This window comes from Oryx dammah, unplaced genomic scaffold (assembly GCF_014754425.2).
Source record: "Oryx dammah isolate SB20612 unplaced genomic scaffold, SCBI_Odam_1.1 HiC_scaffold_1, whole genome shotgun sequence".
Classification (NCBI taxonomy): domain Eukaryota; kingdom Metazoa; phylum Chordata; class Mammalia; order Artiodactyla; family Bovidae; genus Oryx; species Oryx dammah.
In genome coordinates, this window is record NW_024070185.1 from 68,544,909 (window position 1) to 68,557,147 (window position 12,239).

Genomic DNA, 12,239 nt, shown 5'->3' on the forward strand with positions numbered 1-12,239 from the left:
TTTTGGATTTTCATTGCCCCATCAGCCACGGGAGCTGGGAGGTGTCATGTCTCCTCTCTGTCCCTGTCTCCACTCATAGTTAATCCCTACCCCACTTCTCAGCTGTGAAGTGAAACATGACTTCCTCAGGAAAGAGAGGCATTCCCAAGCCTTGATCACCCTCCACCCCCCGTCACAACTCAGGTCCCCTCTACCCCCTCATAGCACTTGCCACATTTGCTGGAATTTGCCTGTGGTCATCTGATGAAGAAGTTTGCCCTCCCGTCCTGAACTGGAAGCTCCATGAAACAAGCCTCGTGTTGGGCCTGCCTTTGTCACGTGTGGATCCCCAGCACCTTGGCTCGAGGTCAGGCACACACCATGTGCCAACAGTGTTTGTTAAATGAGTGTTCAGAACTGGGAAGGGCCACGGTGATAAACCAACCACCTCTTGTCCCTTCTTCCTCCTTCAATTTCGCAACTAAGGAAGTGGAATTTTATGGAGGGTAAGTGACTTGCTCAAGGTCACATGGTGCCTCAATGACCATTCAGGGCTAGAAACTCCCACCTCCTGCCTGTCACTCCATCCCACTCCACTCCCCACCAACCACTTGCATTTTACAGGAGTGCCCCCAGCCCCAGTGATGGACATCGATGGATTTCTACCTCTTGGTTTTGGAAGGAGGACAGGTTTGGAAACAAAACATCCAACCATTAAGCCCTAGATGATTTTTTTTTAATTTGGAAGAGAAATGGGGTTCTATACCCGGAGAGGGGGAGTCCATACCCAGACCATGGGTGGTGCGCACTGTGGACACACCGGCAGTGTGAAGCTTGAGGTCTGGCAGGCAGTTATTTCGGTTCAGGTTTGTCCGTTGTCTCATTGCTTACTACTCCCGGGTTCTGGGGACTTAGCGCATCCAGGTAATATTGGGTCATGAACTGGGTGCTGGCTTCAGGTTCGGTCAGGTGGAAGTGGCTCAGAAATTTGTCCATTTTCCAAGAGCCTGGAAGGACAAACAGATCACAGGGAGGTGATGAGACAGAACTGTGGACTTGAGAACTGGCAGGGGCTCGAGAGGGAGGCTGGCTCTGGAGAATAGAGGTAGCAGGTGATGACCCTGGCCCTTGGTCTGAAGGCAGTAGGTGTCTGGGCTGCCCGCTGGCTCCTGGCTGCAGGGGAAGCCCTGGACATTAGCAGCATCTGGAAAGGATACTTCCCAGAGGACAGTGGGGACCAAGAGTCTGGACTGAGTCAAGGACTGCCTTTAGTCTCTTTCTTCAGGCCTTTATTTGGCACAACTCTGCCTTCCCATTCGTGTGCAGAAAGGAAATGCCTGGTCAGGTGGGCTGCCCAACTTCTGCCTCCCACCCATCTTTTCCTGCAAGTTCCCCTGACCTCACGACTGTGATCTGAATGCTGCTTTTCTTCATTCCTGGTCACCCCCGTTGCCAAGGCTAGGATTGGCAGAAGGGTCTATGCCATTTCTTCCAATCTCTTCTTCAGAAGCCAGCCCAGCCACCTCCTCCCCAGTCCCAAGAGACCTCGTGCGACAGGGTTGCCTCCTCGGCGGTGACACAGATGAAAGGCAGGGCACATGGCCAGGCTGCTTCTCCTTGCTCTGAGGACCTAGATCCTGAAGGGGAGTGGAGAGTGGATGAGACAGCCCAGCCTGGACCCTGGGGAAGTCCAGTGGGTGCCCAGGTCAGAGGGGGCCTTCTCCAAGGGGAGAGAATGCAGGGCCATGGAGGGGAAGGAGGTGAATCTTTTAGAGCAAGTGTGAACAGGCCTAGCAGCAGGGCAAGGAGGGCAAGGCCCCGGGCACAGAGGAGGGGCTTAGGGAAGTGGTCAGCAGCATATTCCCACGCTCTTGTTTCCCAAACCCCTGGCCTCAGGCACCCTTGGCGGATGGTTGCCAGATAAAATACAGGTTGCCCAGTTCTATCTGAATTTTGGAGGAACAACGAATCCTCTGTTAGTGCAAGTGCGTCCCACATATTGCATGGCCCAGACTTATACTAACAAATTACTCCTTGTTTACCTGAAACTCAAACTGAATTGAGCATCCTATAAGGACAGAGGAGCCTGGTGGGCTATAGTCCATACAGTTGCAGAGAGTTGGACATGACTGAGTACACATTTACTTACCTATTTAATGTATTTATTGGGTGGCCTGAAAAGTTCGTTCTGGTTTTTCCATACGCTCATACAGAAAACTTGAACGAACTTTTCTGGCTGACCCAATATTTATTTATCCCTGCCCCCCTTCTCCCCACGCCCCCCTCCCACCCCCAATCTAGCAGCCTTTCCTGGCTAGAGGAATTACTGCAGGTAGACCCTGCCTGGAGCAGGGCTAGACAGTGGCTGATACAGCCTGAACCGATGGAGACCTCTAACACACCAGGAGGATGAAGTGGGGGGCTGGTAGCCTAGAATTCCTCCCTGAGCTGCCCCTTCACCCACCTGTGGCCCCTCGACGGCATCTACCTCCATTTTCAGCAATGAAGAAAGCAAGTCCCTCTCTCTGCTACCTGCCCTCCACCAGCTGTTGGCATTTCAAAGATGTTCTCAAGGAGAGGACAATTTTAATCCAAATAAAACAATGATTTGGAAATAATACCAATAACATGGGGACTTCCATAATGGTCCTGTAGCTAAGACTTGGCGCTGTCAATGCTGGGGGCCTGGGTTCCATCCCTGGTCAGGAAACTAAGATCTCACATGTCAAAACTAAGACCTGGTGCAACCAAGTAAAAAATAATAGCAAGAACACCAATATAGTGCTTGCTACGTGCTAGGCACAGTTCTAGGAACTCCACACATACGCACTTAATCCTCACAAGGAAAGAAAAGTGAAATGAAAGTCGCTCAGTCGTATCTGACTCTTTGCAACACAGAATACTGGAATTCTCTAGGCCAGAATACTGGAGTGGGTAGCCTTTCCCTTCTCCAGGGGATCTTCCCAACCCAGGGATCGAACCCAGGTCTCCCGCATTGCAGGTGGATTCTTTGCCAGCTGAGCTACAAGGGAAGCCCGAGAAAAGTGGCGTGGGTAGCCTATCACTTCTCCAGCGGTTCTTCTTGACCCAGGAATCAAACCGGGATCTCCTACATTTCAGGTGGAGTCTTTACCAACTGAGCTATCAGAGAAGCCCCACAAGGGGAGAAGACTGTTTTTATTCTCAATGCACAGATGGGATAATGGGGTCATAGGACCAGATTTGGTGAAAAAGCTTTTAGGGGAATGGATGGGGGAAAGGAGGGCTTCCCTAGTGGCTTAGATGGTGAAGAATCAGCGTGCCGATGCAGGAGACCTGGATTTAATCCCTGTGTCAGGAAGATCCCTTGGAGAAGGGAATGGCAACCCACTCCAGTATTCTTGCCTGGAGAATCCCATGGACAGAGGAGTCTGGAGGCCTACAGTCCACGGGTTTGCAAAGAGTTGGACATGACTGAGCAACTAACACACACAATTCAGGAGAAGGGCCACCACAGGTTTCCCTAAGTCTTATCTGGCTCTGTGCACATTCAAATTGGGCCTTTGAGGGTTAGAAAACAGGTGTTTCAGGACTTCTTTTTTTGGGGGGCAATGGCCTGAGATGAAGACCCACTGCTGGGGTTTGGGGGGTGGGGTGGGGAGCTGCTTTTCACTAGGATGGGAGGGAGGGAGTGAGGAGAGAGCAGGTGCTCGCCTGTCTGTGGCCTCTGCCTGGAGGGAGCTGGGCTGGCTGGAAAAGAACTGTAGTATCACGACCCTGGGAAGGCGTGTGTATGTACATGTACGTGTGCTTGCAAGCTTGCATGTGTGTATATGTATGCGCCAGGGAAAGGGTCATGGGTGAACTGATGTGTGGCTGGCACAGAGACAAGGGGACCTTCCCCACAGAGCACAGCAGGAAGGAAACCCGTGGCAGGGAAGGAATTGAAACTCATCACAAGATCAGGGCAAGTTGGCAGAAAGAAATCCCCCTGCACCCAGGGAGACCTTGCTCAGCTCTCCCAGCATCTGCTCTCTTGATGGAGCTTGGGGCGGGGGTGCGCCTTCCGGGTCCCATTGCCGACATCCCTGGGGTTCTCGGGTTTCTTGGGCAGCTTCTCAAACCAGGTGCATCCCTCGGCAGAGGCAGCCAGTGCCGGGATGCTAGCCTTGGTGGACTCCTCCCCTGGCTTGGCCGTGACTCCTTACACCTCCGTTTCCTGCCACAGAAGACGAGAGGAACTGACCCTGTGCAAGTTCTAGAAGGAAGAGGGGTGAGTCAGGCCCTCTGGGCTGTGTGAGGATCTGGGAGGCTGTGGCTTCTGTGGTTGCTGCGCCGGAGGAAAGCCCCATCCTGCATGGTAGTAGCTCCGGAGGGCTGCCCTGCAGGGAGGGGCGGGCAGCAGGCTTGCTCAGGCCACGCCCCTTGTGCCCGGACCCACCCTGGACGAGCTCTGCCTGGGAAGCCGACAGGACTGGCCAGTGCACTTCTCAGGTCTCTGTGGCACGAGGCCTCCGGCTGCAGGGAGAAAGGAGGAGGGCGGCTCCCGAGCCAATGGCTGGAACACAGGGGTCCCTGGTCTCCTCAGGACGGGGCTGTGGCAGAGGATGTGCAGGGTGGTCCCTGCACAACCCTAGGGAGTGCTGTTCTCATCCAGCACAACTACACACAGAGGCCGTTTGCTCACTTACTGGGTGGTGCTGACGGGAAACATGTTAGCTATGAGATATGTTAAATGTTGGGCTCCCCTGGTGGCTCAGTAGTAAAGAATCTGCCTGCTGATGCGGGAGACCCAGGTTTGATCCCTGGGTTGGGAAGATCCCTTGAAGAAGAGAATGGCAATCCACTCCAGTATTCTTGTCTGGAGAATTCCATGGACAGAGGAGCCTGACAGGCTAAAATCCATGGGTTCGGAAAGAGTCGGACACAACTTTACCCATTTACCAGCTCAACAATAGACCTTAGAGATGTTCTAGACCTGGGCTGGGAGGTGGGGAGCAGGGAGAGTTAGGTCATCTCATCTAAAGCCATGGGGAGGGGGTGTTCTGAGCCTCTCTACCAAACACTGGGAGGGGGTGAGTGACCCTTGTTCCAGGCTTCAGAGACTCATCCTATGAATTTGAGTCTTTGGGATGGCAAGGCTGGAATGTTTGGGAATGGCCCTGAGGCAGGTCTTGACAGTCCATCTCTTCACTCCCAGCTTTCCAGATCTGTGGGGCTGGCTTACCATTCACTGCTTGGGAGTAGTTCATCACTTGGAATGGACCCTCCCCGACCCCTGCCACCATCCAGCCTGTCAGGGTTTAAGAGGCAGGTGGTTCAGTGGTAAAGCATCTGCCTGCCAATGCAGGAGACCTGGGTTTGATCCCTGGGTTGGGAAGAACCCCTAGAGAAGAAAATGGCAACCCACTGCAGTTTTCTTGCCTGGGAAATCCCAAGGCCAGAGGAGCCTGGTGGGCTGCGATACATGGAGTCACACAGAGCTGTACAGGACTGAGAGATGGAGCACTGTGCAGGAGACTGAGAAAGGGGTGCTACACTAGTCCAGTAACACCACCCCCAGGACTTGGGAGGACTGAGCAGACAGCACCTGGGCCAGAACTCAGACGCTCTGAGCTGAAGGGAATCTCAGACCTGGGATCCAGGCCCCCCAACACTGACAGCTGCTTCTGGGGGCTGCCGGGAGTGGTGGAGGGTTACTTGATCCAGGCCCCACTCCTGCCCTTGACAACTTTATAACAGGATGATCAGCACTGTATTAGGGACTTCCCTGTTGGCCCAGCATTTAGGAATCCACCTTCCAACGGAGGGGGACTCAGGTACCATCCCTGGTCGGGGAACTAGGACCCCATGCGCAGAGGGGCAACTAAGCCCATGCCACTACTACTGAGCCCAGGTGCCTCACGTAGAGAAAGCCCACACGCCGCAGGAAGACTCAGCACAGCCAAGATTTAAAAGAAAGAGAAGAAACTGCTTTAAAAAATGAAACAAAACCAACCAAACAAAAAAAACATTGGACTAATAACAAGCTAGGCCTTTGTGGGATGGCCTCTCCGCTGCACAGTGTGTAGCCCCAGGAGACGAGTTCCCATCCCCGACAGTGGTCCTGGAGTCTCTCCACCAGACTCACTCTTTAGACTTCTCTATAGCACGGAGCAGCGCTCCCTGTGTGTCCTTGCTCCCACCTGCCTTGTCATTTGGTCCTCAGTGGACCCTCAGGTGTTCCCCTCTCTCTGGGAGGGAGGGCCCCATTCAGATTGGCTGGGGAAAGGGACAGGGCTCTAAACCTTGGCATGGGCCCCCCTCAGCCTCTTCTGGGACTCATGACCTCGTGAGTGAGCTGCATCTAACTGAGGCAGCCACCCTATTCCCCAGCCTCTGGCTGCCCTCCCTCTGCTCAGGGACACAAGTGCTTTCCTGTCAGGGGACAGTGGCCCTGAAGGAAAGACAAAAATTGAACACCAGCCTAATAAGCGTCCCACTGAGTGCCTGGCTCAGGTCTGTAATTTGTCTGGCTCTGCGTGGGGCTGGCTGCCGTGAGGGGAGCGCTGATGCCTTTCTGATGAGATTAATGATGTCCTGGCGGTGGTGGGCGGGAGGCCTGAGCCTTTTATTTTTTTGTGCCGTTAAATGACATCCAGAGACTTCCACTAGGGAGCTGAAAAGCCCTCGTTCCATCACATCCAATTACTCCTGGAGAATATTTGCTGAGTAGCTGATCCTGCTGACTTGAGAGGCTCAGGGCAGAGGGGACCACTATGACTTTGGCGGGAGTGAGAGGGTGGGGATGTCAGGGGTTTTTTCCAAGGTAGAGAGGAGAACCCCTGAAAGCTGGTGAGTGGAAGTGCGATTCCTAATTACCCAGTACGTGGATCACTGGGCTCCTCCCTCCATCGTGCACTGGGGGTGGGAGGGTAGGTGTGGGTAAGGGACTGAGAAGAGGGGAGACTCCGAACGGTCCACTGAGCCCCCAGTTATCAATTATAGTACTTGGTAATGGTGATGGATGGCTGACTGGAGTTCTGGGTGAAAGTTGGGGATTATCTGCGGTTTCCGGATGATCTGTTCAGTACAGTTTGGGACGGCTGACGCGGGGCTTGACTGGGGTGTGTTCTGGGTGCCTGGGGCCTGTGGTGGTGGCAGGTGGTTCCGAGCCAGGGTGCCTGTCTGAGAGTTGCCCAGCATGGCCTCACCTGGGCTGCTGCCAGGCCCCCAGTCCTACCTGCTCTGCCAGGTGGGTGGGGCCCTGTGGAGGCAGAAGAGGGCTGCCTGACACAAGCCCACACAGTGACTCAGGGGCTGGGCCCCCAGGCTCCTGGGGCCTGGCCAGGTGAACCACCATGGGAGGTCATGGGGGGCGGGGCGGGGCTGTTTTGCAGCGGGTTGTGTGTGTTTGTGTCTGTCTGTGTGTTTGGGCTGCTCTCCAGGCCGCACCCCCTTCGCTGCTTGGCTTGCACTAGATCTCCCCTCCTTGCCACCAGGCCTGGTGGATCCCCTGCCAGCCTCGGGCCCTCACCATGGATGCTGCCTCCTGTGGATGCTGCCTCTGTGCCCTTGGCCCTGGGCTTTCAAACATTTCCCCACAGCACCCTTACCTCACTCACCCACAGAGCTCCACAGGCCTTCAGATGCCACAGGCAAGACTTAAACCCCACGGAGTGGCAAATCTCTGCCCGTCCCTCCTCTCTGACCCCTGTGGGTGGGTGGCTCGCCCAGAGGCGGCTCCCTTCAGCCGCCTGTGGCGCTGGGGAGCAAGATTCTGGCTGTCTGGTCTGGAGCCCAGGGACCCTCCTCTGTTCCTCCCACCCTGTTCTGCAAGAAGTCTCCCTGCAGATCCCCCAGGCTTCCGTGCTCAGGCAGACCCAGCCCGGTGTGGCCTGTTAGTCCCCCTGGTGCCACGGCACGATTCTGGGCCCGTGGCCTTGGAGAGGCTTGAGGAGCCAGCTGTGGCAGAGGGGATTCCCCGGCTCACCCTGAGGCGTGTGAGGCCAGCTTGTGGCACCCCTGGGCAAGGTGCCTAAGGTGTGGCAGGGCACAGACCACAGCTCCTAGATCTGAAGTCTCCACATGGTGCTGGGTCGCAGGCTTCCTCCAGAGGAAGGGTGTGTGGGGGCATCACCAAGACATCCAGGGCAATGGATGGCCTTGCTCCCTCTCAGACTCCACACCAGGGCCCAGAAGTCTGGTGGTCTGGGTCAGGGGAGATGGAATGTGGGTGAATTGTTGCCAAGACCCTTGGCCCAGAAAGCAGAAGAAAATGATCTTGCTATGAACTGCAGACTCTTAGTCAAGCAAGCCACTCACCATTCTGGGCCTTGATTTCCTCCTCTGCCTTGGGGTTGGTACGGGACTGTGGTCACTGTGCTGCCCACCCCACATGGTTGGGTGATGGGGGAGGGGCAGGGCAGGCTGATAGAGAGGCTGGGACAGGGTGGGTGTGGGCACCAAAATGGTCATTTGTGGGCACAGTGCTCACAGAAGCAGCTGTCTTAGCAGGTGTTAAAGGAAGTTGAACGTGAGGTGTGTTTATGAACGTGGGGGTGTGAGAATGTGCAGATCCTTCTGTGTGTGTGTGTGTGTGTGTGTGTGTGTGAATGGTTATCGGTGGGTGTGTCTCCTATACAAACACACTCATTGATTCAAAGTTCACAGAGGGCTGTGCCCAGGGACAGGTGGCAAAAAAGGAATGTAGGACAGACCTGAGCTCTTTCTTCAAGGAAGAGACTAGAGAGTCTTGGGGTGGAAGTTGTTGCTGTTCAGTTGCTCAGTCGTGTCTGACTTTTTGTGACCCTATGGACTGCAGCACACCAGGCCTCCCTGTTCTCCACTATCTTCTGGAGTTTGCTCAAATTCATGCCTGTTGACTTGGTGATGCCATCCAATCATCTCATCCTTGGTTGCCCCCTTCTTTTGCCTTCAATCTTTCCTAGCATCAGGTTTTTTTTTTCAATGAGTCAGCTCTTTGCATCAGGTGGCCCAAGTATTGGAGCTTCAGCATCAGTCCTTCCAATGAATATTCAGGTTGATTTCCTTTATTATTGACTTGTTTGATCTTTGCAGTCCAAGGGGCTCTTAAGAGTGGTGGAAGTGGGAGCTGGCAAGAAGAAAATGTAAAAAATACAGAAGAGAGAAAAGCAGGTGACTGAGGACATAAACTAGGTGTTTTGTGAGCATGTGAGCATGCAATAGGAGCAGGAGAGGGCAAGGGAGGCACTGATAGGGGTGGACTTCTTACTGACTGAGAGAAGACGGGCCCTTGGGGGAATTTAGAGAGGCGCCGTGGACTGGTGTCCTGAAGGCTTAAAGGCAGTCCTGCTGTGGGGGAAGGGGGAAAATGTTCTGCCCAGATTGGCAGGAAGAGGCAAATCCATCGCTGGGTGAGCTGGTGGGCAGGTGGACATGAGTGAAGAAGCAGGGTTAATGGGTGTTCTGGCAGCATGTGGTCCAAAAGGGTATGAAACAAGGTATCGAGTGTGGGCCCTCTGCCAGACAAGGCCCCTCAAAGCATTTGGTTGGTTCCTCTAGTACCTGGAAGTCTAGGGCCAAATCCAAGCTGCCATGAGGACCATGTGCAGAGAAACCATCATGAAGCCCGGATGACCCCAGAGACCAGATTCTAGGCTTTGGTTGAAGAGGATGGGGAGGAGGGGTTGGAGATTAGACCTGGGGGAAGGGAGTTAAACTGGGAGGCCAAGGGGGCAAGTCCTGTGTCTTATGGACCCAAGATAATGCCAGTTCCAAATCTGAAAAGGTGAAGTGTGACCTTTGGGACAAATGTCAGTGAAACTGGGTCATCCCTTGTCAGGGGCACCAGTTCAGGCTCTATCAGCCTCAGCATTCTCCTCCATTTAGGGTGTGGTCAAATGGCAACCCGCTCCAGTATTCTTGCCTTGAGAACCCTGTGGATGGAGGAGCCTGGCGGGCTACGTCTATGGGGTCGTGAAAGTGTTGGACATGACTTAGCGAATGAACAACAACAACAACAACAACATGATTAAGTGATGTGAGTGTCTCCCTCCACTCTCTCTGTGAGCTTCTAGTGTCTGCAGAGATTCTCCGGATTACTCCATACATCCACAGCAGCAGGGATGCACTTTCTGTACCCACAGCGCCCAGAATGGGGCCCCAACCACACTTGACACCAAGTGTCACCTGAGTGGACGCAGAAGGCACTGCTGAATCATGATGTGGAAAGTGGCACAGGGAGGAGGGAGCTGTGGAAAGGCAGGACTCCACACACTAGAAGCGAAGTGGGCCCAGATCCTCTTCCAGCAGTGGTCCCGGTGGCCCTGGATCTGATAAAAGGCCTCTGTCCACAGGCCCACAGGACTGGTGGTGGGGGGAGTTGCACCCAGATTTGGCCGGTGAAACTGGGTGGGCCAGCTCTGTGAGCCAAAAGCAAATCTGTTGAGGGTCATTCAGGGGTAGACCAGCTAGACCAATACCTTGTCCTGATAATGGAGATACTGAGGCCCAGGGAGGTGAGGTGGCTTGTCCAAGGTCGGACAGTGAGCATTTGGATGTTGAGATCTCCCATCTGCTGACCCCTCGTGTATCATCCTGGAGTCACGGACAAAGAGGAATCCTGGAGAGGGTTGGGCCTCTGACCCTGAACAATGCCACCTCCCCCACCAATCCTGACCCCCAAAACAGTCATATAAGTTCAAGGAGAATAATCTCATGCTTCCTTCTCATTGAATCTTGTCATTCACAGCTAAGTCCCAGTGTGAGAGGCAACCCCAAAGGACTGAGTCAAGTTAACCATCTCCCGTGGATGCCTTTCTACATGGGCTCTTGGATACTGACCTCGCCCCTCCAGCCTCTGGATGCTGTCTGTTCATTCAGGGGTCACTTGACCAGGGTTGGCTATGGCACACATACCCGGGGACTCCCCATGTCCCTCAGTGGAAAGAAAACTAGATCAAAGTAAGCCCCAGGGCCCGTGCTCATGGGCAAGGCCTCTTGTCCTGGACTCCTGAGGGCTGGTCCAGCTTGAGTGCCAAGAGACCCCCTGGCACTGTGCAAATGTTAGAGATTGCCTGGCCTTGGGAAATGCACACAAGTGGCTTCTGCTTTTGCAGTCAACCCTGGGCTCATCCACGCCACACACCTCTAGGCCCCCAATGGCCTCCTGTCCTCTCATTCTAGTCTGTGCTGCCCACCACTCTGGCGTAGTCTTTTCTAAAGACTGGCTTTTGTGTGTTACTCTTCACATGGGCAATCTCCAGTAGTTCTCTACAGCCCCCACCAAAGTCATGCCTGTGCTGGGCTTTGGAGACCCTCCATGACCTCCCACTTTCTCCTTTCATCACCATCACAGGGGGCCTCCTCACTTTTTATATTAAAAAAAAACTTTATTTTTGGCTGTTCTGGGTCTTTGTTGCAGCTCAGGCTTTTCTCTAGTTGTGGGGAGTGGGCTTCTCACTGTGGCGGCGCCTCTTGCTGCGGAGTACAGTAAGATCCAGCAGCTTGTTGCTCTAGGGCACACAGGCTTCCGTACTTGTGGCTCCTGGGTTAGTTGTTCCACGGTATGTGGGATATTCCTGGACCAGGGATCAAACCTGTGTCCCTGCTGGCAGGCAGATTCCCAACCACTGGACAACCAGGGAAACCCTTCTCACTTTGCCTCTGTAGTTTCCCCAGTCCAGAGCACCCTTTTCCCCTTCACTCAAGGATTCGAATCTTCTCCCTTCTCCAGGGCCAGCCTACACTTGGCCTCCTCCAAGCGGCCTCAGGACACTGTGGATCTGAAGATCCAACCCTTTCTTTTCTAGATGAGGAAATCACGGCCCAGAGACATTAGCTGATTTGCTGAGAAGTCAAATCACTAGGTAGAGACTAGAAATCAATGTTTCCTCACCCTGCAGTAAAATACTTTTCACTCTTCCCAGCTGAAGAAGGTGTGTCATCCTGGAAGGAAAGGGAACCTGGAAAGGAACAGGACTGTCCCTAAGTCCACTGGAGCTCCGGTTGTCCTTCCAGCCAGAAACACACAATAAAGTGTTTAATTATATGCTGCTCTGCATTGTTATTTGAGTGTTTCCAAAGGAGATTGTAAGCCCCTTGAGGGCAGGGAACTATCTCTGTGCCCTGGATCATGCTCCCTCCAAAGCCCTTAGCACGGGGCTCGTGGAAGACATCACATGGTGGGACTGGAACCTGGAAGCTTTCATCTGCTGGAATAATTTTACCGTCTCCATTGCTGGCAGCAAACAAAACAGCATATGGAAGCCAAAAGGACTCTGCCCGGTGGCAAGTCTGGTTCCAAAGTTTTCACAGAG

General features: G+C 53.9%; 1 protein-coding gene across 2 annotated transcripts in view; it reads right to left on the reverse strand.

The window, feature by feature from the left end:
• Positions 1-693: 693 nt before the first annotated feature.
• The window catches only part of PEBP4 (phosphatidylethanolamine binding protein 4), a 221,274-nt gene continuing 209,728 nt past the window's right edge, over positions 694-12,239 (reverse strand). For both annotated transcript variants that reach the window (XM_040243017.1, XM_040243012.1), the window contains exon 7: positions 694-986. In XM_040243017.1, coding sequence (XP_040098951.1) covers positions 832-986 — 155 coding nt within the window. In that variant the 3' untranslated portion in view covers positions 694-831. The remainder of the gene's footprint in view (positions 987-12,239) is intronic.